This window comes from Fonsecaea nubica (genome assembly GCF_001646965.1).
Source record: "Fonsecaea nubica strain CBS 269.64 chromosome Unknown Scaff27, whole genome shotgun sequence".
NCBI classification, from domain to species: Eukaryota; Fungi; Ascomycota; class Eurotiomycetes; order Chaetothyriales; family Herpotrichiellaceae; genus Fonsecaea; species Fonsecaea nubica.
In genome coordinates, this window is record NW_019173700.1 from 150,588 (window position 1) to 173,878 (window position 23,291).

General features: G+C 53.1%; 7 protein-coding genes across 7 annotated transcripts; 1 reads left to right on the forward strand and 6 right to left on the reverse strand.

The window, feature by feature from the left end:
- Positions 1-255: 255 nt before the first annotated feature.
- Positions 256-1,615, reverse strand: AYO20_04930 (hypothetical protein; the record flags this gene model as incomplete). Its single annotated transcript, XM_022643224.1, has 2 exons — positions 256-1,476; positions 1,532-1,615. The coding sequence occupies 2 exons, from the start codon at positions 1,613-1,615 to the stop codon at positions 256-258; spliced, it is 1,305 nt and encodes a 434-aa protein (XP_022500792.1).
- Positions 1,616-2,833: 1,218 nt separating this feature from the next.
- AYO20_04931 (hypothetical protein) lies at positions 2,834-5,293 on the reverse strand (the record flags this gene model as incomplete). Its single annotated transcript, XM_022643225.1, has 3 exons — positions 2,834-2,988; positions 3,048-4,893; positions 4,952-5,293. 3 exons carry the CDS (start codon positions 5,291-5,293, stop codon positions 2,834-2,836), a joined length of 2,343 nt encoding a protein of 780 aa, XP_022500793.1.
- Positions 5,294-9,956: 4,663 nt separating this feature from the next.
- AYO20_04932 (hypothetical protein) lies at positions 9,957-11,147 on the reverse strand (the record flags this gene model as incomplete). Its single annotated transcript, XM_022643226.1, has 1 exon — positions 9,957-11,147. The coding sequence occupies one exon, from the start codon at positions 11,145-11,147 to the stop codon at positions 9,957-9,959; it is 1,191 nt and encodes a 396-aa protein (XP_022500794.1).
- A 534-nt stretch (positions 11,148-11,681) lies between these two features.
- AYO20_04933 (hypothetical protein) lies at positions 11,682-12,710 on the forward strand (the record flags this gene model as incomplete). The annotated part of the gene is made up of 1 exon (XM_022643227.1): positions 11,682-12,710. The coding sequence occupies one exon, from the start codon at positions 11,682-11,684 to the stop codon at positions 12,708-12,710; it is 1,029 nt and encodes a 342-aa protein (XP_022500795.1).
- Positions 12,711-13,214: 504 nt separating this feature from the next.
- AYO20_04934 (hypothetical protein) lies at positions 13,215-14,163 on the reverse strand (the record flags this gene model as incomplete). The annotated part of the gene is made up of 2 exons (XM_022643228.1): positions 13,215-13,535; positions 14,062-14,163. 2 exons carry the CDS (start codon positions 14,161-14,163, stop codon positions 13,215-13,217), a joined length of 423 nt encoding a protein of 140 aa, XP_022500796.1.
- Positions 14,164-14,994: 831 nt separating this feature from the next.
- AYO20_04935 (hypothetical protein) lies at positions 14,995-18,601 on the reverse strand (the record flags this gene model as incomplete). The annotated part of the gene is made up of 6 exons (XM_022643229.1): positions 14,995-17,017; positions 17,566-17,680; positions 17,756-17,877; positions 17,954-18,019; positions 18,073-18,154; positions 18,241-18,601. The coding sequence occupies 6 exons, from the start codon at positions 18,599-18,601 to the stop codon at positions 14,995-14,997; spliced, it is 2,769 nt and encodes a 922-aa protein (XP_022500797.1).
- A 1,878-nt stretch (positions 18,602-20,479) lies between these two features.
- Positions 20,480-22,466, reverse strand: AYO20_04936 (hypothetical protein; the record flags this gene model as incomplete). The annotated part of the gene is made up of 4 exons (XM_022643230.1): positions 20,480-21,034; positions 21,093-21,410; positions 21,499-22,169; positions 22,223-22,466. The coding sequence occupies 4 exons, from the start codon at positions 22,464-22,466 to the stop codon at positions 20,480-20,482; spliced, it is 1,788 nt and encodes a 595-aa protein (XP_022500798.1).
- Positions 22,467-23,291: the final 825 nt, after the last annotated feature.

Consider the following 23,291-nt stretch of genomic DNA (forward strand, 5'->3'; position numbering starts at 1 on the left):
TCGCTTTTGCAACAAGAAATATATCCAGTCCCCTTGGTTTACTCAGGATTGCTCCCGTCCCTGTGTTGTACAGTTTTGCGCTGTGCTGTTCTATAATATTCTACTCTATTCTATACGGTCTATGTGGTCTATAAAAGTCTATAGAGTCTATATTCCAAGATAGATGGTACAGAAATCTACAAGTACACAACAAGTGTACTAGTACCAGACATCATGCCTGTACGGTACCTGGACTCGGGGACTCTCTCAACTCACTCAAACGCCCAGTATTCCTCGGACTCCTCCTCCTCCTCCTGCGCCTCCTTCTGGAACTGAGTGTCTTCTCAACCAGGCCTCGATCTCCTTGGTCCTCTGACCCTCCCTCCCAAGAGCGGTGACAGAAGCCTCGAGCTCCTTGGCCTTCCACTGGACAGCCTCGTCGGTTCCCTTTGCCTTGTCGCCCTTCCGCTCCGCCCACTTGGCCATGCTCCGGTACGTGTTGGCCAGGGGCACTCCCACGAGGCTTTCCTTTAGGAGTAACGATTCGAGTTTCGTCAGGAAGGCCAGTGCCTCGTCTACCACCACGAGCACACTCTCGGTGACAGCGTCAGCGCCAGCACCAGCGTTAGAGTCTCCAGCTCTGGCTCGGGCCCCGACTTGGCTTTTATCACTCGTCGTCGCCGTCACGGCCGCCGCACCACTTTCCGCCGCAGCCAGCTTCTTCTCACACCACTGCACGGCTCGAATGGCGTCGTACATGCCCCGCCTGCGCTCGTCGCTCCTGGCCCAGAACTCGGTCTTAGGATCACACGCCTCGCAGCGGCACACGAAACCATAGTACATTTGCTGTTTCCTCTGCCGCTTGGCCGCGACCTCGAAGACGGCCTTGTCGTAGTTACTGCACACCTCCTTCCCGCGGGGGATGTCGCGGATAGCGTAGAACCTCATCTCGTTGCGGGCCTCGTCGAACGAGAACTGCACGTTGGGCACACAGCTGTGGTTGATGCGGCTCGAGAGGGCGCCGATCGCCGAGCCGCCCTGGCCGCCGGGCCGGAACGCCTCGCAGTTGTAGCAGTTGCTGTAGTAGATGGAGACGACGCGGGACATGCGCGACTTCTGCGCGTCGAACAGGTACAGGTACATCCTCTGCTCTGCGCGGGACAGTCGGGAGAACGCGCGCTCCACCGCGCCGTAGTCGTTCTCCTCGTCCTTGTCCAGGGCGATCAGGGCCCGTTCGACCAGCACGAGTGTCCCGGCCTTGATTTTGCAAGTCGCAAAGACAGCGAGACCGCGGTCCGCGGTCGATCTGACCTCGAGGAACTCCTCCTCAGACCTGGCTTCTTTGCACACCGAGACTGGACCGGTGATGCTGGGTTCGTCCCTGACAGCATTTGGCCCGACATTTCCAGGAACGGAATGCGACCAGGTCTTGTCATCTGGTATGATGTCGGAACCATCAGCTACGGACAACCCCTCAAGCGCTGATACCAGGATATGCTATGTCCCGCGTCAGCGACGATACAGTGACGAATACTCAAGTCCCGATACTCACCTGGTCTCCCCCAGCAACATTCTGCACTATAATCCTCGGGGACAGAAGCTGGGGTGTCTTGGTTGGTTTCTTTGCTTTTCCCATGACAGTGAGATACGTTCGTTGCTGGGCCAGACTAACCAATCCACAGAGCGGGAGGATTCAAAACGTGCCACACACGTGTTAGAGGGACGAGGCGTGAGAGGCCGGCAACTTGAAGACGTCCATATTGACGAGACGAATGGGGAACTACCCCCGAAAAAGATGTCAGGTGGATGACTTAGAAAGGAAGTAAGGGGTAATGGACTCTCAGAGATGCAAGCGATATCAAATATAGGAGAAGCACCTCGATTTGCCCGTAGTCGAGATAACGATATCTCGATCTGACTCAAAGGGTCGAGAGATGGTTACTAAACAGACGAGATAATGAGAGGCCCACGATGGCCCCATTACCCGGGCGGGAGGCGGCGGCTGCGGATTCCCATTGGACCGGAACAGAGGCATTAGCAGAGGTCGGGTTATTGTACTGCCGATACCGGCCGGAGTTAAGAGCCTTTGAATCGAGAAATGTCCGTCGACATGGACACCAACTGCGGTTCTCAAAGCTCAAGGACGATATCGAGTCAATCCAGTTTTGGGGACGAACAGAGAAATACTACCACCAGATCCTTCTGTATCAAAAAGCCTCCTTCCAAAAAAGGGCGCTTTATATTAGTACAATTGGGGTATGTCCCGACCCCCTCACCCTTTCCCTTTCCCTCTGTTCCTAATACAAAAATCATTTTGCGTCGTTCAAAACCACTGTCCACCCGCTTCTCAGGGAGCTGGCCCCCCTTCGATATATATTACACACGCTCCGTACACAGACACAGACGGACACCCCCTTCGCTCATACCGACACAGACAAATCACACCGAGAATCAGACAGACCCAACACTCAACTGAAACTGCTCTCGACGGTGTTGCAAACTGCTGTCCTTCCTCGCTCGCTCTTGATCAACATCAACAAACCCTCGAGACAAAATTTCCCGATTGAAAATATTACTCACACACAACAAAAATCGATGACGCGCGCTTGGATTCCTAGTAAAACAGAAAAGAGGGTAGAAAAGGGACCCAATGCAACCAAAAATAGTAATAATATGGCAATGACCCAGTCAGCTCGCCGGCTTCTTTTTCGTCAATCGCTGGGAGTGTGTTTGCTTCAATTCCGTCGTGTCGCTCGTCCCCGTCGTGTTCCGAGATTTCTGCCTGAATATGTCCTTCGTGCTTTCGTGCTCCGACCATCATGCGGCCTGCATGATTGGGGTCCAAATTCGCTGTCTACTTCTTCCTTGCAAATCGTTTGTTGAGCAGGGTCAGAACCTTGGAGACATCAAACTGCACATATTCCAGATCGAGGTCGTCCTGACCATCTTTCTGCATCTCGAGCAGATCGTCTAACTTGAGGTCCAACTCGAGGAGACCACGAGCACGTCCTATCACCAGGTTAGTCTCACCAATCCACTGTTCGCGCACCAAGGCCGGACATGCTCACCTTTGTAATGCAGGCTGATGACAAAAGTACCTGCGAGTGGGCTTCGGAACATAAAGAAGATATTACCTCTCCGGTTCTCGGGCACATTGCTCCTCGTAATTACGCCGTCTTTCTCCAGCTGAGCGTGGGTGAACTTATACGGGCCGAGCTCGCGCACCTTCTCCGTCTTGCCTCTTCTCGCACCTTCAGACTGGCTTCGGACGTTGTGCAGGTAATTCTTGTACGTGTCGAGTTGGGACAAAAGGTATGCGTTGTGGTCCCGAATCGTCTTATAAACATCCTCCAACTTGGCCGTCTCCTCCAACACCTTCTCCTTCAACGAGCCGAGGTGGGCCAGCTCCTGCTCAACTTCGTCGCGGAGCACCGCATAGTCGTCGGCACGGTCTATCACTCCCCATTCGGAAAGTTGCGTTAGAAGTTCCATGCATCGGATGCCTTTCCGCACCATGACGGCGTCATTCTTAAGGGTCCCCGCTGCTTCCGCCACCCGGTCCAGACGAAGAGGGCGTCGCAGAACAATCGCGTTCTGTGGCAAAGTTCGCATAATCTGCACAAAGGTGCTCTTGGCCTCCATAAAGTGAATCTCTTCTGGAGTGATGTCGAGCGCGTGGGTCAGGTCGTCAAAGGTTGTCTCCCACTTGCTGTAGAGAGGCAGATTGATTGCCCGATTTTCTTTTCTAGGTAATTGTGGTGGTGCCGGGCCAAGTTCCTGCAGTAGAATTCCCAGATGAGAAGAAGGATCTTTGGCCAATTCCGTGCTATGCTTCTCAAGTAAAGCGTGAGTAGCATACACTTCGTTCAAACTGATCTGAAGCTCAAGATCACGCTTGGACAGTGCCACGTAGTTGTCCATCTCCAGGCTCTCGTAAAAGTCTTGAACTTCGCACAGGTCCAACATGAACTTGTTGCAGCGATCCTTGTTCCGTTGGATGAACGGTTGGAGCTTGGCCATGTACGGCTCCTTGGCGTAGGATGGCTTGTTGGCCAGGTTCTGAAGCATCTTAGCGATGTAGGTCAGAGTCCTTTTGGGCTTCTCGTCGGGCACTCGCTCAATCAGCATGTAAGATTTTGGAGTGACAATGGCAGGATTGATAAAGCGCAAAAAGAAAAAGCCACCAATCAGGGTGCAAATAGCCTGGTCCTGGGCGTCAGGGTACTTGCGCCTCGACAGATTCCGAATTTGTTTGCAGATCCAGCGAATCCCGTACGGGGTCTCCTCTAGGCACTCAATGATGGCAGATAAGAATCCTTCGGCGATTTCAGTCAGCATCTTAAGGCGGGGCGTAATGATAGCCTGCACTTGTTCGTTCTCCGCAGCAAATTCGGCAGTCACAGACCGGGGTAGGTCTTCTGGAAGAGTACCGGTATCTTCCTCGATTTGCTTCACCATGGCCTCGTAGACTTTCAGGGGGTTGATCTCAAGATCCACATCGCTCAGCTCGGTCAGCGAGTTGATCTTTTCAGCGAGGACTTCTTTGAGAAAACTCTGTCCCGGACCGCGTCGAGTATAGGTGGTCATCATGCGGGAAACGGGAGTGTTTTGCCGGAGTAGGGAGGAATATTCAGGTGTTGTCTCGAACTGGTGGGTCAAGACCGATTGAAACATGGTCAGCAGTAGATGCTCTTCTCGGCTCTCGTATTGATTTCCATAGATTGTAAACATGACGGTCTGTAATAGTGAATCGATTTCGGCCATGGTGACCAGACGACATAGATGAGCGATATGCCTGGGTTCTGATTGAAGCATGAAGAATAGGTTGCCGTATTTCTGAGTCTTGTCGTCGTTCGGAAACGAGCCTTCCTGGAGCTCGGCGGCCTCGTCAAGGTGACTGGCAACCTCATTTTGCTTGGGGTATATATTAGCACAAAGGATCTTGACGATGGCTATTTGAATGTAATCCTACCTCTTCTAGAGCCATACGATTCTGGATCAACAGAGCAATCCTGGAGTCCAGGTAGCGGACGTCCTTCTCGAGGACAAAATTCTTCTTGGACTGGTTTGAAATCTTGACCTTCAAGTCCCTGAGCGAGCGCTGTGCTCGTGCGAGGTCATCGCTGATTTCCAAATCTTTGTCTTTTGCGCTCATACTCGCATAGAGCGCGGTCATGCTAACCCGTTTGCTCTGTCGCAAGGACCGAGCGCCATCGTGGCTGGAGAAGGTGTTGGTACGGCTGACAGGTTCGAAGGAGGAGTTGGTCGAAGTCGAGGCTCGTGAGGCTGGCTGAAGCATGGTTGCGACCGCCATGTCAGCGCCCTGCTTGGATCGACGCGACCTTGAGCGGTCCTTTGCGCTGGAGACACGCCTGGGCACGTCGGAACGGAGGGAAGAGCTCATCTACTCTTTCTGTGCCAGACAACAGAATTCAAAGCGGGACGTGAACTCTATATACAACTCGGGGGTTGTATGATATTGTGACGTCGGCCTTGTTTCAGAACGGGCTGCAGGTCATCTGGGATCGGTGATGCACAATCGTTTCCACCCGGGAGCAGACGCGGACGGGTTGGAAATATCGGGCTAGAAAGGGCAGATTGCAGTATTATTTGTGTTGTAGTTTTGACTGGGGGTGGGAAACGTCCAATGCGACCGGCGCGAGAGTGATGTAAATAATCTCTTTCTCCCTTCTTCTGTCAAGATGCAGATTCTGAACGAACACAAGCCAAAAAGCTCCACCCGACAGAGATTACAGATATCCTGAACAGTGAGACGCGGAAAGCTGAGGTCTTCGTGAATGAACCGGCGGGGGTGCGGGAGTTCGTGATGGGCGTTGAAGAGGAAGGTCTGGTGGGCCGAGCTGTGTGCAGGCCCTATGACTGGCAGCGCAGGTCAAGGATTTCGGCTCCAAGAATGCGACAGCAGACGGCAACAACAGAGGTAGGGCGGGTTGAAGGAAGCGTTGGCAGACGTGGTTGGTGATTAGGATGAAGATAAGAGGAGTGGCAGCGAGCGAACGGTAAGGCAAGGAGCGGGTGTTGGACAGAAGTCTGTCAGGAACCAGGAACAAGCTGCGTGGACGAATGAAGGGAGGGAGGTGGACTGCAGCTGGATGGTCAGAAATGATAGGGGGGGAGGGATGTTTGAGGAGGGTGTCAGGGCGTCAGGACCAGTTGATGGAGGTCTGGGTTTTTTCTGGAACGGTGAATGGGTGGAAGTGTGGATGAGTGGATAGACGAGGGACAGGAACAAGTCGCGGAGGGAGAGGGAGGAATGGCGAGAAGAAGAGAGTGGGCTCTAGATTGGATGGTCGCGGCGGGTTTCTATTCGAGTACTTGTAGTGGGTGGTGGTAAGGTAGTTGGGTCAAGAGCCTGGAAATGGAAGAGCGAGCTGGCTTGGGAAATTCCTGCCCCCAGCCCTGGGGTGCATGCCAGTTAAAACTAAGAGGTGGCCTCAAGTGCCTGGAGAGGGGAAGAGGGAGAGGGGGGGCGTTTAGACTACGAGTACCTACGGAGTATGATCTGGCAATAGACTTTGTAGTGGTAACGAGAAGGAGATAAAAAAGGCGTGGCCGGGACAGGCAGTCATGGCAGCGGTGGTGGAGGGTGGGCGTGGGTATGGAGAAGTGTGTCTCTGATGAGCATTTACAGGCTAGCGGGCTTACCCTGGGCTCCATGACAAGTGCCTGAAGGAGGGTGGAACAGGTGGACAGGTGGTGGAAAGGGTGGAAGAGGGTGGGCTCCTCCCGGTGATGTGCGAGTTAGTAACCAAACACCCAAGGTACATGCACCCAGCATGTACCTGATGGAGTTGACTTTTAGGCGACACCAGCTACCCAGGAAACCTATCTCGCTCTGGTTAGGTCGCCCGCAGCTTGGCGGGGTTGGCTCTGATCTCTCGCCTGCTCTTCTCCCATCCCTTCCACTTCTGTGCCTTTCAGGGGTAAATCTGAAAGTCAACTGACTCCGGATGAACGGTCTGCATCCTTGCTCTCCTCAAGCCTTCAACCGCCAAAAGACGCCCATCCAGCCCAATCCGTCCACATACGCGGAAAGACGCTGACCACCTCGTGAAAGCCACCACCGCCATAGCGCATCCCAAAATCCTGTTATCCACCTTTGACTTTCCGAGGCTGCTTCCAGGCTCCAAGACCAGGAGGCAGGCAAGTTGAGATGAGGAGTTCTAAGTTTACGGGACGGTGAAGACGGGTGCATGGTTGTTCTGGGTCAAACGAGTTTGTTTCTCTTCACACTGGAGACAGAAACATCTTAAAATGGGACGGTCAGATGCAAATCTACCGCCTCGACATGAGCCTTGCCGATCAATGGCCCGCCACCATCGCTGTGCACGTACGTCTCTGTTGCGCCCTCCTTGAACCTCCCGCGCAAGAGTCTCGCGAGCTCTGCCAGAATGTGCTCTCGGTTGCCCTCGGTGCTCTCGTAAATTTGGATATTTCATTTTGGCCGGCATGTTAATTTCTTGATACCCTCTCCCGGAAATACTCATCAAATGTCAAATAACCTCGTGCATGCAAGGAGAGCGGCCGTGGCAGACCAAGCTCGGGCTGACCACCCAATAGGAGAAACATCTGAGATACTTTGGTATCCGCAAGCTTGGGCCTCAGATGTTCCTGACTACTGAAAGATAGCTCGTAACATGGTGTGCGACTTGATGGCTTGGGAGGCAAACTTCCGAGCCCTGACTGTACTTGTACTAGAGATACGAGGAAAAAGAGGTCGTTCAGGTCGTACTACTCATATCTGGCAAACGAACTCCCGGTAGCTGCTGGGTTGTCCCGATCTGGATCAGCCACTGCAGATGAGAGAACCTGTAGAGCAAGGGTTGAGGAAGCCTGGATCTGGGTGGTGTTTTGCAGCGCTAACAGTGGAATTCACGGCATCTCACGAACTGGTGACAAGGTACCGAGTCCTCGACTCCTCGTACCTACAAGGTAAGGGGTGGTTGATGGTGACCCAGCTCAGGTGGAGCGTGGAGCATGTGCAGGGGTCGAGTCCAAAGGGTTTGTTTGGGATTCGTATGTCCCAAGTACGAGAAAGTATGAGGGTGCTCGAGTCCAAGTTTCAGATGAGCCTTGAAGTTGGCTAGAGCACGGTCTCAAACACGAGCGTTTCGCCCTTGCCTTTGGTTTTTGGTTATTTTTCTCCAGACCCCAGGATCCAGCTACCTGGCACGCTTTCTTCTCTCTCTTTGTGTGTGTGCATCCTGGGATTCCCTTGTTCACTCGTACTGCAGGCTTGACAGGTGTGGCAGGTCAGACAACCCTCCCTGCCACGTTCTTCCTCGAGCAGCTATCAAAAAATAACGTTTTTCTTCACCTCGCCATCTCGCCACAGCCATGGGAACTCTCTTGTCCGGTTTTACATGTGCGCGGGAGGAGGGAGATGGTCGATCGAGGAACTATGCAAACATCCTTGTCTGCAACGGGAACTTCCCGACGATGCTGAGGACGATGTTTTGTTTGCGCAGATAGACACTTGTGGTGCTTGACTCGAAAGAGATCCTCGCTCGACTCGTAATAATAGCTGATAGCAAGGTGTGTGTGGGCATTCAATAGTAGGTAGTACCTCGTACCTCGTAGTATACCTACAGTAGTTAGTTGCGGACCCTGGCCCTTGGCCCTTGGAGCCCTGCAAAGTCCGCCTGGGGGGGGGAAACTGGCCACCCCTGCACGCTTCCCTCCACCCCCCCTTTTTTTCCCAGATCGCCAAGCCGATAGACAGAAACACGTTTTTGTTGGCAAGTGACAATGACAAAAGTGGCTTGCGAAGAGACGGCGAGACGGCCCAGGTCTTGGAGTCTGGACCCATCAAAAAAACGAAAGTAAAATCGACTTTTCTTACTATTGACTATGATGGATGGTGATGGACGTCGTTGGATGTGTACGAGGTAGTATGTACATGCTCCTCACGAATACATACGTCACGGACTGGGGATGATCTTCTAAGTTCTAAAGAGGAGCTACTTGTGCTGTTGCCAGCTAGTGGTATGTGATATGTCTCCGTAAGGATAGGATCTACCGTACTCCGTAGGGACGTAGGTAGATCGGACAAATGTGGTCCTGGTAGTTTTGCAGACAGGCACAGAGGCAATGTCAATCTCGCAGATCTGTACGAGGAACTCGCAGGCTGCTCGAAAACCCCCCTTCGCCATCTGGCGCCAGCGCCATCGCCAGCCCCCCGCTGGTCTGGGTCTCTTTGCGTTAGGGACACGGGGACTTGTCGACAAAGAGGAAAAGGTTTTGGCACGGCCTACGGCTCGCTAAGGGGCGGCGAAGGGCGCGAGGGCGCGACGCATGCTTTCCGTACCATCATGGGCCATCCCATCCCACCCAGCGACAATCAACCTTATTGTAGCAGCAGCGGAAGCAGCATAAAGCTACCAATCACACCCCAAGGCCATGGGAGCGGCAGAAGAGAGAAAAAAGGGTCCAGTACCTACCTAGTAACCTTGTAGGGTTGGTGGTGTGTCTTCCTGCACAGTTTGGCACGGGCTTCACTTTCTGACGGACACATGCGCTAAGGGGATACGGGTGTGGTGGGTGTATGGTAAAGGGGCTGCTTATTACGACGTACCTACATACACACCTTTAGCAAACAGCTCCTGGATGACATGGACAGATTCATTCTTTGCTCACATGTCAAGGTGCCAGACTAAGGTTGCCAATACCGAATCCATCAACCATTGACCGACAGCTTTTCCTCGATTCTCCAATGGGTCTGTTCATCATATGTACCCACCGACTTGCCTCCAGGTTACACAAAACACGGCTGGACGCCCTGTCGATTGCATTAAGACGAAGCGATCGTCCAGGACTACGGAGTCCATTTCTTGACAATGGCTCCGAAAGATGATAAACTCGTCTGTTCATCTGTCGATGGCCTTCCACTCTGATGTAGATGGCTGCTTGTCAACGCATCAACATCCACCTAACAACAGCAGGTGATGCTTTTGACCTCATTCAAGCTTATTCCGCAGGTTGTCGTATTTGCTTTCGGGGTATTCCAAGCAGTTCTTAACCTCTTCCAGCCGACTTGGCCCACCACTCTGCACCAGAAACGTCTCGATCAGGCTGCCCTGCCCAACCGCCTTGTCGGCTGAACTTTCCCACCACATGCCACCTCCTAGGCCATAGTCTCGGACAAAGTTTGCTTTCTGAGCCACCAAGTCAGGTGTATCATAGCTGATCATGGTATTCGAAGAAGGGCAGTAACTCCAGCTGGCTCCAATTTCGCGATCGTGGTGCTCGGTGCTATCTGGTTTCGGGAGTGCTTTGTAGTCCCAGACACCCTGCTCCCAGCTTCCTTCCCCCACCCCGTTGTATGAATGTCCGGGTCCAGAGGTCGACATGAAGGTTCGGCCATACAGGGGCATTCCCAGGACAAGCTTGGACGGATGTACTCCGTGCCTAGTGTAATGTTCAATGGCAGCCACCGTGCTAAAGGGCGTACACTGAGGGTGGGACTGGGAAGGGAATAGATTTGCTTGGTGTCCCGCTCGCTGGTCCCACGAGCCGGCATAGTCATATGCCATCAGGTTCCAAAAGTCGAGCAGGCGGTCCATCTCGGCAATCTTCAGCTTCTCAAAGTTGGAGGGACCAGCAGGGCAGGCGACAGTCAAGTAAAACCCGGTATGGTGACGCTTGGCAGCTGCTGCGTCGAGGGCCTGGCGGGTCTCCTGAAGCAGCTTGACGTAGTCCTCCGCCTCACTTTCATTCTTGGGGTACTCCCAGTCGATGTCGATGCCGTCGAATCCAAGGTCTTCCAGCAGTCTGACGGCCGTCTCTGCGAAATGTCTTCTGCCGGCAGATGTGCTGGCCGGTTGTGCAAAGTTTGACGAATAAGTCCAGCCGCCAATACTCAGTAGCACTTTGAGGTTACGGTTTCTCTTCTTCAGGAGGAACAGCTGCTTCACGCACCCGTACACGTTCGTCCCCGAGTCGTTCCAGCTGTCGCCATCGTAGTGTTTGTCAGTGTCAGACCAAGGATCTGTCAAATAGACCTCGCCACTGTCAGGTTTGACATTGGCAAAGGAATAGAGGACGTGAGTGAGATTCTCGGCAGGGAGGTCTTGAGGGTGATGGTTGCGTGCATAAGGTGCCCAGTTCACGTAGTACACGACTGAGCGAATGCCGTGTCCGCCACCCATTGTGTGGTAAGGCTGGTCTAGGTCAAGTTGCGGTATAAACTGGGTAGAGGACAGATACGGAGACAGGAGGACGATGCAAAGGCAAGAAAGAAACAGGAGCATGCCCTCGTTGAGAAGCAGGCTTTATATGAGCAAGTCACAATCTCACCCAGAAGTGTGCACCAGGGTCACTCGGTGACATGGAAGCTGGATATTCAGCTGCTGTTTCAAATCCGTCTGCCTGAGAAGCTGACGCGGATAGGATCATGGCACAGTGGACGATAGTGACTTGGGGTGGAGAGCGTTGACGTGGCGCCAACATGTGGCTGCGAATGACTGTTAGTGGCTACTAGTGGCTAGTGCGTGTGGCTGGTGATGAGGCGGTGCTTTGGTGGCTGTCGGTCTCCAATGACTCCGGCAAATCATTGAGGCGGCGACCTTCCTCGGCATCAATGGTCAACCTCGATCTTAAGTGTATATCACCTTACCTATATTCCCGTGAGACTTCTATTGCCTCTCTCTTCAACCTCCCCTTCCTTTCTCTCCTCCACAAAGATGCCCCTCGAGGTCTTGTTTTTTGGCGCTGGCGCCATTGGGGCATTCTATGCATCCCGAGTGGCTCGAATCGCCAACACCAATGTCTCAGTCGTCTGTCGCTCGAACTACTCGGCTGTCAAGGCCAATGGCTTCAAGATTACGTCCCCTCAGTACGGAGACTACACGTGGACGCCGACTCGGACATTTAACTCTCCTGAATCAGCCCGTAGAAGCGGCGTCAACTGGGACTTTGTCGTGGTCAGCACCAAAGCATTGCCCAATGTGTCGGACGACTCGAAACTCCTTGAAGGCCTGGTCAGTGCCAATACGGCGATTGTGTTGATCCAGAACGGTCTGGGTGTGGAGCAGCCCTACGTGGAACGCTTCCCTCAATCCACTATCCTCAGCGCCGTGACGATTGCTTCTTGCGCACAGCCTTCCAACGGCCACATCAAACACAATCGCTGGACGCGGATAAACGTGGGCCCGTACTTTTCCGTGTCGAATCCCTCCGCCGCTGTGACGACAAAAGCGACGGCCCAGAACCAAACTTTTGTCGACCTGCTCCTTAAGGGAGGCATCAAGGATGCTATTGCCGACACGCACGAGAAGCTCCAGCTGGTCCGGTGGCACAAAATCGCCATCAACGCATCCATGAATCCCTCGGCGGTGCTGTCGGGCGGCTCGACCAATGAAGCCATGTCCAATGACCCCGAGCTATCGAGGCATCTGCAGGGGGTGATGGACGAGGTGCTCACGACCGCGCCCAAGGTCGTCGGCAAGCCGTTCCCCGCGGGGTTCGCCACCGCCGAACAGATCCTTCGGTCGACGCGCAGGAACACGAGCGGGAGCAAACCGAGCATGCTGCTCGACTGGGAAGCGGGCAAGCTCATGGAGCTGGAGGTCATACTGGGAAACCCGATCCGGCTCGCGCGGGAGAAAGGGTACGAGATGCCGAGGATGCAGAGTTTATATGCCCTGTTGAAGATGGCGGAGAAGAACCGAGAGATACAGAAACAGAATGCCAAAGGAGGCAGTAAGCTGTGATTGCCCGCCCTGGAGTTGCCCTGGACATGCTCTGGGATGTTGGCATTTGATCCATGCTGGGTGGCTATGTCTGAGGTGTGAGTCTGATACATATCTAAAGTTGTCATCGGGTCGAGATGTCCAGTCCATACATGTTGAATAGACCGCGGACTACAAGTACGTAAGACACAATATTCACCAGAAGAAGGTGGCCGTCTATGTACACACTTAGGCGCCTTTGTGTGCGAGCCATCAATGTACAGCGACCTGTTCGAGGCAGGCCGGCCATATGCTCCATAACGGGACGTATCTTGACTACATGGACATATCTTGACTCATGTGTACATCTTCTCTCAACACTCCTCCCTGAGCACCTCCATACTGGATACCCTCCTACAGAAGCCGACGGTCTTGTATTTCACCAATATACATGTGTACATCCCCAGAGACCTCAATCTCCTTATCCTGTCCCCGGTCCTCATCACCATCCCATCCCCCAACACACGCCCCTCGCTCTCGGCCCCCTTACAACTTACCAGTTCCCACCTCGACCCTCTCCCCCATCGGCCCCTTCTTGAACCTCTCCCGCACGCCCTCGCCGCCCAAGTCCTCGGGCACCCACGCACAGCGCACGTCGCAGAACTGCTCCTTGTGCGGGGCCCAGTGGGTGGTGACGCCGTCCAGCACGCCCGCGGGCAGGGAGACGATGTCGTCGTTGAGCGGCGTCAGGGAGTAGACCTTGGAGCCGCAGATTTTGCAGAAGGCGCGCGAGAGCGGGAGGCCCGACTGCGTCGCCCGGTCGGCGTACGTGGTGATGTGCTCGGAGCCGGTGTGCAGGGTGTATTGCTACCAGCGGGGCAAGCGAGCAGGGTGGTTAGAAAAGGTATGTAACATATATGCGCACGTGTGTGGAGGGGTCGGTTTGGGGGTGGATGCCATGGGATACAGGGCAGCCTTGACTTTCATGGGCGGCTTGGGAAAAGGTGGACGGCGGGAGGCATAAGGAGACTCACCTTCTTCGGAAAGATACTTGCACAGTGTAATGTGCTTCCACCCTGTCGTCTATGCCGCACCGAGGGTCAGCTTTGTTCACCTAACTCTCACAGGTATTCCGGAACGAGGACGTCAATTCTCCTCCCCCCGTTGATCAATATTCGACTTCTTTCGCGATCTTCGTTGCGTCTCCCCTCTATCTCATACCCTCATACTGACCAACCACCACAACCGTCCCCCGCCCTGGATCAACTCCATACCACAGAAACCAACGTGCCAGATTCCCGGGATTGCCACACGAGTATAGCAGAAAGAAAGACAAACGAACAAACGACGAGGGAGATGACCCCACGCACCTGCAATTCTCGCAGTGACACACGACATTATAGATCGGCTCGCCCACGACCGTGAACGTCACGGCTCCGCAGAGACAGCGACCATGGTCGACTTTCTCGGCAGCAGGCGATTTGTCCGATGACATTGCGTCCGCTCTGTTACTCGTAGGGTTGCGGTGCAGTGAGGAGGAAGGGCGTGTGGGAACGAAAGAGAGGGGAGGGGAAGGACGATTCCTGTCCGAAGGAGGCCTCGGGATTGGGAAGATATTACTATTGACAAGCAAAGAGGCAGGATTGGTATGAAAAGCAGTGATTCACAAAATAGAGTATACTTGTATACATTCGAGTACGCCTCTAGATTCTGCACGATGTCGACTTGTCAAATGCTTGAGCTCGCACGGCTCGACCCCAAAGACCAAAGTAAATGGTGCTGGAGACCGTGTCGCTACAATTCGCCTATACCCCGTGGCAAAGAGGAGGTGTTTTCCAAAACACCGTTTTTGGACTCCCGCGGCAATAGATGATCATATCGGCGTACCTGATTAGGACACTAGTCAGGAAATCCTGACACTCAGGATGCCATTGTGACCAGCTCAACCGATTGGTGGACTGATAAATTCCAGCCTTGCGCCAGCTCGATTCATACGAGAATACAAGCCTCAGTGCTAAAAGGCACCGAGACGTACTGACACCAGACTCTTAGAGATGAGGTGGAATCAGCTGCAGCCTGGCCTGCTTGGAGACTGTAGCACGAGAGATCACCCTCGAGAGTGACCACTCTCGAGATGCGTCCAGCTTGTTGTATCTGTGATCTGGAAACTTCCGATCTCGTGCAGCTGAGCTGGGCAATGCAGTTGTTCAGATGTCGAGACGTAGCAATCTTGTCGCTCAATGAATCGAGTTCCTACGACTCAAAATCATTTTCATTTTCGCCTGGATTTTTCCTGTTCTGAGGGTTGTTTCCTCAGTCATGACGCTTATTTTGATGACACCTTCTTGACGTTTGGCGGACTTTGTGTCGTCTCTGTCGTTGTAAACCAAGAGCTGGCCACCAAAGTCGCACCCACAATCCATGCAGGCAACCAAATACACAAAACACCCACAGGGACCCCCCAACTGCCCCAGATGTTCCAACCCAAGGCGAGCCGCTGTACCCACTCGACAAGAACATCATCTCGTCCCAGCACAAAGACACCATATGCGCTCAATCCTATTGCCAGTCCCATAGGACTCATGACAACAAGTATCAAATACTGGAAAAGTGACAGTCCTGCCCTGGAGCGAGTTCTGTCCACAAAGGCCAGTGGTATGCAAACAATACCCAGAAACATGCTGAGGCTAAAGTTCAGGGTTGCGAGGACCGTCAAAGACAGCCCAAGCAATAAAAGGCTTAGTGATTTGGTTAGAACGTACTGCTCGTCGGTAGGCGCTGAAAAGGCAGGTAAGGTGGTGTTGTTGGGCATTTCAGCAAGCGCTGATGCTAGGACGATAGGGAGCACAACCAGAGCAACCGTAATGAGAAAAATTGTTGAGGGTATGGCTTTGAGGCTCAGCGAAGTAAGGAGGTATAGTGGGAGAAGAGACGCCAGGTGTATCGCTGTTAGGAGGGCGATTGGTAGGACGAGTTGTCGGTCGACTGGTTTGAATTCGATTTTGGGCTGGGACCCCTTCGTCACTGATGCTCGTGGTTCCGAAAAACCTGTCTTCTCTGTTGTCCCGTTTTCCAACTTGCCCGCCACCGGCTCTGCTTCTTTCTCAGTAACTTGATAGCCACTCAATATCCAAAGGTAGATTGCCATGGTCGTATAAGCGGCCGCCATGATCATCGCACCCGGCAGATACGTTCCGATGCTGACGAATCGATTTGACTGCATCAGCAAGTAGAAGAAGAAGCTCTGGTGCAGTTTCTCAAGTAGATTGTTGAGACTTCGGCAGATGCTTTCGATGGTCCTCCCAAACGCCATCTCGTCCTGCCAGCCCTCATTCGTCGCTGTCAAGGTGATAGCATCAATATGATACGTCATAAAGGTAGAATGGGGACCAGTTGCATGGCCGAGGGCCTGTGTTGACATTCCGCGGACGAGAGTTTGGAGGCGGACAGGGTACGAGTTATACTGCTCATGATTGCTGTAGGTGTGTTGAAATTGTATAGAGGTTCCAATCCCCATCTGCCCCGATGCGATAGATACGGCGGTATTGAAAAGATCGAGGTTGGGTAGAGCGCCGTTAATGCCGTCGTATGCAATATGAAGGGTCTCGAAGCGATGTTCGAAAGGATAGTCGATACAGACAGCAGCCTGAAGTGCACCAGATTTCAGCGACAGGTCTTCCACCTTGTACGGATCATGGGTAGAATGATACGCATCGATCCAGGCTTGAGGCCCTGCGGTACTGTCCGGTGTGACCAGGAATATGATGTCCTTGGACCACAGTGACCATCGTTTGAAATACCGCGACAGAGAAATCAATAGCGGAACACCATTCACGTTGGGGACACCATCGATGTTTCGGAGCGGCGCAACAAGCACAATTGCTTCGGTTCCGTCACCGCGCGGCGCGTGCAGAACGGCATAGACATTCTCTCCGTCGTAAGACTGGCCAGACGACGTATAAGAATACCGTTGCTTTGCGGTCTTCAGGCCCGCGTTTCGGAAGAGCTCTCCTATCTTTTCACTGGTACGAGCCTCCCAAGCTCTCTGCTCTGCTTTGTCCAAGGTCTCGTTGCCAGCAGCCTTCACACCACCCTCCAGAACCGTAGCCAACTCGTATCGATATGCGCGGAAAACATTTTGCTCGCTACCGCCGAAGTAAGTGTGGACCTGGCCGGGAAGGAGGGCATTTTCTGAGATGTACGTCTGTCGAGAGTACTCATGTAAAGGCAAGGGCAGGATCCATGCAATGCCGACGAGCATGCACAGCAGGGACAAATACGGTGGGATTCGCAGCAGTCGGGGGTCGTCCTTGCGGAGACTTGAGGCGAGGTTTCCTGTAAAGCCGCTCCTTTAGCAAATCAGTCGTATTGGCGACTTTTTGAATAGTCAATGATGCACTTACGTATTAGGCCCATCTCGACCTTGCTCAGCTCATTGATGGCTTCACGGCAAGGCCTTTATACTCACAATGTCGAGGGGCGATGTGAATGTATTCAAGGAGATCTGGACAGTTCCTACGACGCCGAAGATTAGCCGCCAATTATGAGCGTCTCGCGCCTCCACTGACGCAGGCTGTACAGGGAAGTGGTCTTTCAAAAGTCTCATGTATTTGTCTTCATTAAACCATTTACAAATCTGGCTACTAGTACACCGGGCAACCTGTCCACAGACATGACGCTCCGTTTATCCAATTTGAGCTCGATCCAACTGTCCAAGGTACCGTGCTTCTCTAACACAATTTTCCCAAAGTCGAAATCGTCAGAAGGGCTGGTAGAGGTTTATGGCCCAAGTCTCTGCCCTTCGCTGCTGGTACCCATCCAACCGAGTCCGATAGGGCTCATATGGCCATCCGGTCCGCTGGTTGAACTCGTGGGAAGAACGCCATATCGACCATACGTCTTCTGGTCCACAGACACATAATGCGGTAATCGTCCAAGTAGATTGAGTTTTCCTTCGATCCAGCGAAGGACTTTCTCCGGAGGTGCGAGGAAACGAATATAGCCCAAGCCCCCTATTTAGATGGTAATTAGTCTCAGGTGGTTCAACGTAGCAAACAGGGATGCGAGTGAAGAGCATGGCCACGTACACAGATATCCCGTTATACATCCACTGAGATGTCCAAGGAAGGAAGCGCTGGGAATCAGTATAGATGTCACGACCAGTATTACTAGTGGTGATATCCAAGTTGGTATCTTTTGGTCTCCGATCCTGTTCAGTTGTCAGCAGCTTGTAGGGATGCTCGTTGCCTTTCTCGGCGCAGAGGGGGAATCAGACGAAGACTTACTCAAGATATGGATTTGCCCGATATGTTTTGATGGCCTCGGCCGCAAGAAGAAGGAACACCCATATACTACGTGTCCATGTCAGCCTGTCTTCTGTGTCGGGCGGCATAGCTGTCCATACCTTGATCCGAGAACTGGCGTATTGTCTCTGAGGATAACGCCGTCCATTATCAAATATAAAACCGCAGGTATCTGGCCCAACGCTGTGATAAGAATAAGCAGCCACTCCCCCATGGAATCCGAGCCATCCGAGCCGCATGTTCTTTCAAAGAAAGCATACGAGACTTACGACCCATGAATAACGCAATGCTGTTCAGCGTGCCAAATTCAGCTTCGAACCTCTCGAGCAGAGGCATCAGGCAGATGGTATTGATCAACATGTGCCAGAACCCCGTGTGTATCAAGACAAAGGTGTTCAGCCTGTACATGCTCCCCAGATTGATTTCTTTGGGTTCCAGTGAGCCCCATTTTATCACGCTCCAGACGGTTTGCAGTTCGAGTATCCAGAACGCCACAATAGCGACGAGGATCAGGCGGGTAAAGAGAGGGAGACGTAGAACGTAGGATCGTATACGTGACGGCTGGATTAATCGGGTGGGTAGAGGGAGGCTGTTGGTCGTTATTCGAGGCACCACTCGAGGTACTGCCATTCTGGCGCGAGGCACAGGGAGATGTTGGTGTGGGCAGCGGCTCCAGCGGGCGCTTCAATGCCTGTCAGAGGTTAGACTCGATGGACGAAGGGCAGCTCGTCGAGAACATACGAACCTCGGGGTTTCAAGGCGTGGAAGTGTAGTTCAAGTGGCTGTACGCCATAATCCGGGGAACACAATTGACTGTAAGACTAGAAATGTAGTAGTGTCTCGTGCCTGAAGAATCATTGACGAATCCGTGCTGGAGGCTAGAGCCTAATATTGCACGCTGCGGAGAAATTGCCTGTCGATCCCACTGAAATTAGTTGCCATGGCTTGCATGGCTTCCACTCTCTAGCCTTTTCTTTCCTTTGGGCCTCATCTTGAAATGTTCCCGCGTGCAATGGCTCTTGTCCATCACTTTGAGAGAACAGATATTGGGGAAGAAACGACGAGAGAGTTTGCCTGTGTCCTGCGGCCAACCGCGTCGCCGTCCTACACGCGATGAGCGCCGCGTTATACACAACGATTGAAAAGAGCCAGCTAGTTATTGCTTGTCGAGGTGTACGGGTCATGTCTAAGATGCGGCAGATCGATCTACGCGTGGTACATGCAGTGACTCTGGTTTCTAGCCAACGGTTCACTTCATCGACACGACGCCACTGCCTGTCCGCCTCAGACGCAGCTTCTCCGGTGACCACACTGGAAGGCTGTCTTTCTGGCTTGCATGGAAATGAACACTTGAACTGACAATGCCCACCATGTCGAACGACGAGACTAAAACCATGCCACGGTTCCAACCCTGTCTCCCATCTCCCGCACCACACAAGCATCGACCGTGCAGACACTGGAAAGGTGCCTTATACCTGATCACTCAACATTCTCAGGCGTGATTGAGTGACCTTACTTGCCCGTGCTGCATGATAGAAACAAGTGCCTTCAAGAGATGGCCTCCCTTGGTGTTGATTTGTAGCCTTGCAGATGGCTCGATTTGTATTACCATTTCCTAACTCGGTCATTTGTCCTATGACTTTCCTCCCTGATGGTAGACCACAGATAGCATGTGCAGGTATGCCATAGCTCCGGGGCATCGGTTCACAATAAGCAGTGAGATCCCCCATTGAATTGTGAACAAGCACAAAAGTATCTGTTTTTCTTCAACATTTCCTCATCTGAGATTTCTCAAAGGCGATACTCCTCCACGAAGCCAATTTCCCCTAGGTCAAGGCAGCCTCTAGACTGGATCATGCATTTTGAAAAAGCGGCTGCAAGGAAAATGTCAGGAGGGGAGAGATGGAACTCTAGCTATGAATCGTCTTCTCTGATTATTAGCTTGCCCGGATCCGGGTCGAAGCAGTCAGGCAGTGTTTTCCACTGCAGCTATAAACAAAAAACCAGCTAGCTAGTTATATCCCTAGCTGCGGTACTCTATGGATTCGGGGGGTATCACTGGATGCGCGGACGCCTGTGGTAGTGCTGGTGGACGCAGAACGTGACCGGCGCGTGCGGCGTCTGTAACAGGGGGGTATCGTGCGTTTTTGAAAGCAGATGACAATAACGATAAACCTCCTCCATCGGGGTTTTCTTCCTTCCGCGTCCTCATTAGGTCTCTCCAAAACTCGGGACGTGTCGTAAAATCATCATTATAGCAGGGTATCGTCTTCCGCAAGGCTATGCTTGGTGCGAGGAGCCGTCCAGCAAGGTAAAGATCGTAAGAAGCTGTATAAACGTAAAAGCATCAAGTAGGTCTGGGGTGGTGCGTGATTCGAGGTCCTGAGAACTCCTTCAAGTCATGCGGATTGTTGGTTGATTGGGGATGAGAGCTTTTGACTATTAAATGCAGGGCTTCGATTGACACAGTCAAACCAGAACACCACTGCACAGAAGATGGTTAAGTCTTCAAAATCTGGGGGCCGAGCCCTTGTTTTCTCTCCTCATGGCCCAGCCCTTGAGGCAAAGCACGATGATCTCATATGCCATGATGAACGCCGTGAACCCACACGTAACGGTGAGAACGAACATGGCCATGAGACCTGTCGTCTCCATATAGTGGATGATGTCGCGGGCACTGGCCATGAAGATGATCCCGCCACTGATCAAGCAGAAGGATGCGACCAGTTCGGTCGGCGGCCGGGTAGGATAGACCGACTTTGGTGGAGAGAGGAACATGATCAGGTACGTGCAGATCCTAGCGACGCCGAAGCCGACCAGGAGTGTGCCCCATTGTGAGTGTACCTTGGTAGACACCATGGAGTCCTGGTGATGTGAGGACATCATGATCCCCAGGAGGATAATGACCAAGCCGGGCATAGGGTTGAGAGATGTAGTGTACTGTTTCGGGGTGTCGCGCAGTTCCAGTGCTTCACTAGGATGAACCTCTGTTCGGGCGGGCATTGTTTCGACGACGGTGTTGAGACAGCGTCGCACGATGCTGGACTCGACAAGCATACCGCACTAGCAAACTGCGTTAGCCGAGGGATTCCAAGGGAGACAAGAGACAAAAGCAGCTCACCAATCCACCTCCAAAGAACATGATGGCGATCGAGACATGTTCAAAATCCTGCGCCGTCCACTCGCCACCCCAAGCAGCAAGATGCTCCAGGAAGACATTGGTCGCACCATACAACCAAATGACAAAGGATTCTGTGAATTCAGCCGAAGGGATTTTCGACTTCCATTGGCCGACTTCGCTGCGGGTCGGCTTAAGATTCCAAGCCCAGCCCAGATCGGCAAAGCAACCCATCCATCGTCCAAGGGTGAGCAATCCGTACCAGAAGAAAATTCCTCCCTTGATAAAATGCGCGAGACCTGTGAAAACATTGTTTGCTCTCTGTTCAGACAAGGTCAGTCTCTGCGCGGGCTCCTGAATTGCTGACTGCGCCCCACAGTGGGAGGGGCGCAGCTAGGGAAATACTCACGAAAAGACCACAGTATGTGATGAAGCCGGTTATCAAAGTGATGAAACCAAGGACCAGAATCAATCTGTCGACCACATTGTACACAATCTCGACCACTCGCAAAATCTGAGATGAGACCAGATTCGGGATCCGAGCGGACAGGTACTTATCGATGAAGCTGATGCGCAACCAGCGAGACTTCTCGCTAGGCTGCTGCGGCAACTGCAGGTCATCGTCGTCTTCCGATTCTGGGAGAGGTTCGGGTTTCTCGAAATCTTCGAAGGTATCTCGTCGGCCCACAACCGTCGGAGACCCGTCCCGGCTGTGCAGTGTCGAGGAAGTATCAGTGCCTTGGCCGCTGTCGCCAGACCAGCGGTAGGAACTATAAGGTGGCCGCCTGTTATGCTGGGCTATATTCTCAACAGAAACCGGGAGAAACGCCGCCCTCTCGCCAGCTGGAGCTGAGGATTGCTTGCCTCTCCGCGAATAGGCGAACAACAGGCTCGCAATGACCTGTGCGGTCATGATCCAGGTTGCGATCCAGCCAATTCTGTGGTGGGCATTGTGCACGTACAAATCCGGAGTGTTGACGTTGTACACAATCCCAAACAGCAGCCCAAAGCCGTTAACGATCAGGAAGAGAAATTGGACTGGAAGAGCGAGTTTCGATCGAGCAATGCTGAAAATGGCGCCTACTACGGTCAGGAACATTTTGTCTCGCCACATTACCTCCTGGCCAACTTACCAATTGGAAGAATGAAAAGCCATGCTAACACCATTAGGACAATATGCGCTGTGATCATATTCTGGTGCTGGCCCAGGCCGGCGTAGCTGGGCATGCTATATGGATCGTTCTCGTCCCCGCCGTTCTGAGGAGTTTCCGGCTTCTTCATATCCATATCATGGTTCTCCTCATCGTGACCATGAGCCAGTACAACTGAGGCGAGTTGGAGCAGCGCTGCTGCAATGGCCCATCTCGACAGACCCATTCGGCTCGCACTTGTTTGGAAGGTCTCCAATGCTCCTTCTGTTACACCGACGCCCACCTGACTTGGAAGCTCGGTTCGTTCAGGAAGTGAGGGTGGGGTTAGGAATCAACGGCAGGCAGGAGGACCGAATGCGACCCGGGAGGGGAGGAGGGTGTGACAGTGAGGGGGACGACAGCGAGGTTGGTTGGCACGAGGCAACGCGGCGCGAGGGATCAAACACCAAGGGGAGGGTGGTGTTAGTGCACAAGAGGGCAAGAGTTCAGTATAGAGAGAGAGAGAGAGAGAGCAAATACAAAGACTTCGCACATGCGGCGGTCACGGGAGACTATAAAAGAGTTTTGAGGGCGGTCTTGGAGGCCAGCGCGCGAGTCATCGGATGAGGGCGAGCGCGCACACAGGCATCGCGCCAGGACGGGGACGAATAGGTCAGCAGAGCAAAAGCTTTTGCAGCCATGGAGATGGAGCATGCCATCGACTGTTGGCATCAGTTCGACGCATCTTGGGGGACTGGTGGCCGGATTTCTCGGATGCGCGAAAGAGTGGTGCTGGTGGTGCGTATTGTAGCTTGCAGCCCACTTTGGCTCTTCTTATCGCCGCTCGGAGGGAAATCGAACGAGGCGTCAAGAAGTGACAAGGCCCGCAGGTGCAGTAGCTCCAGAGAGCCCTGGGCACCCTTGACCTCAGCGGCGCACCCATTGGCGGCCTCCCGGAACGGCCAACAAGAGCCCACAAGAGCCCAACGAGGGCGACCGAAGAGCTATTAGGGCCAAGCCCGGGCCCTGGAACATGGGAGAAGAGCGTATTCTTACTATTATCATATATTAT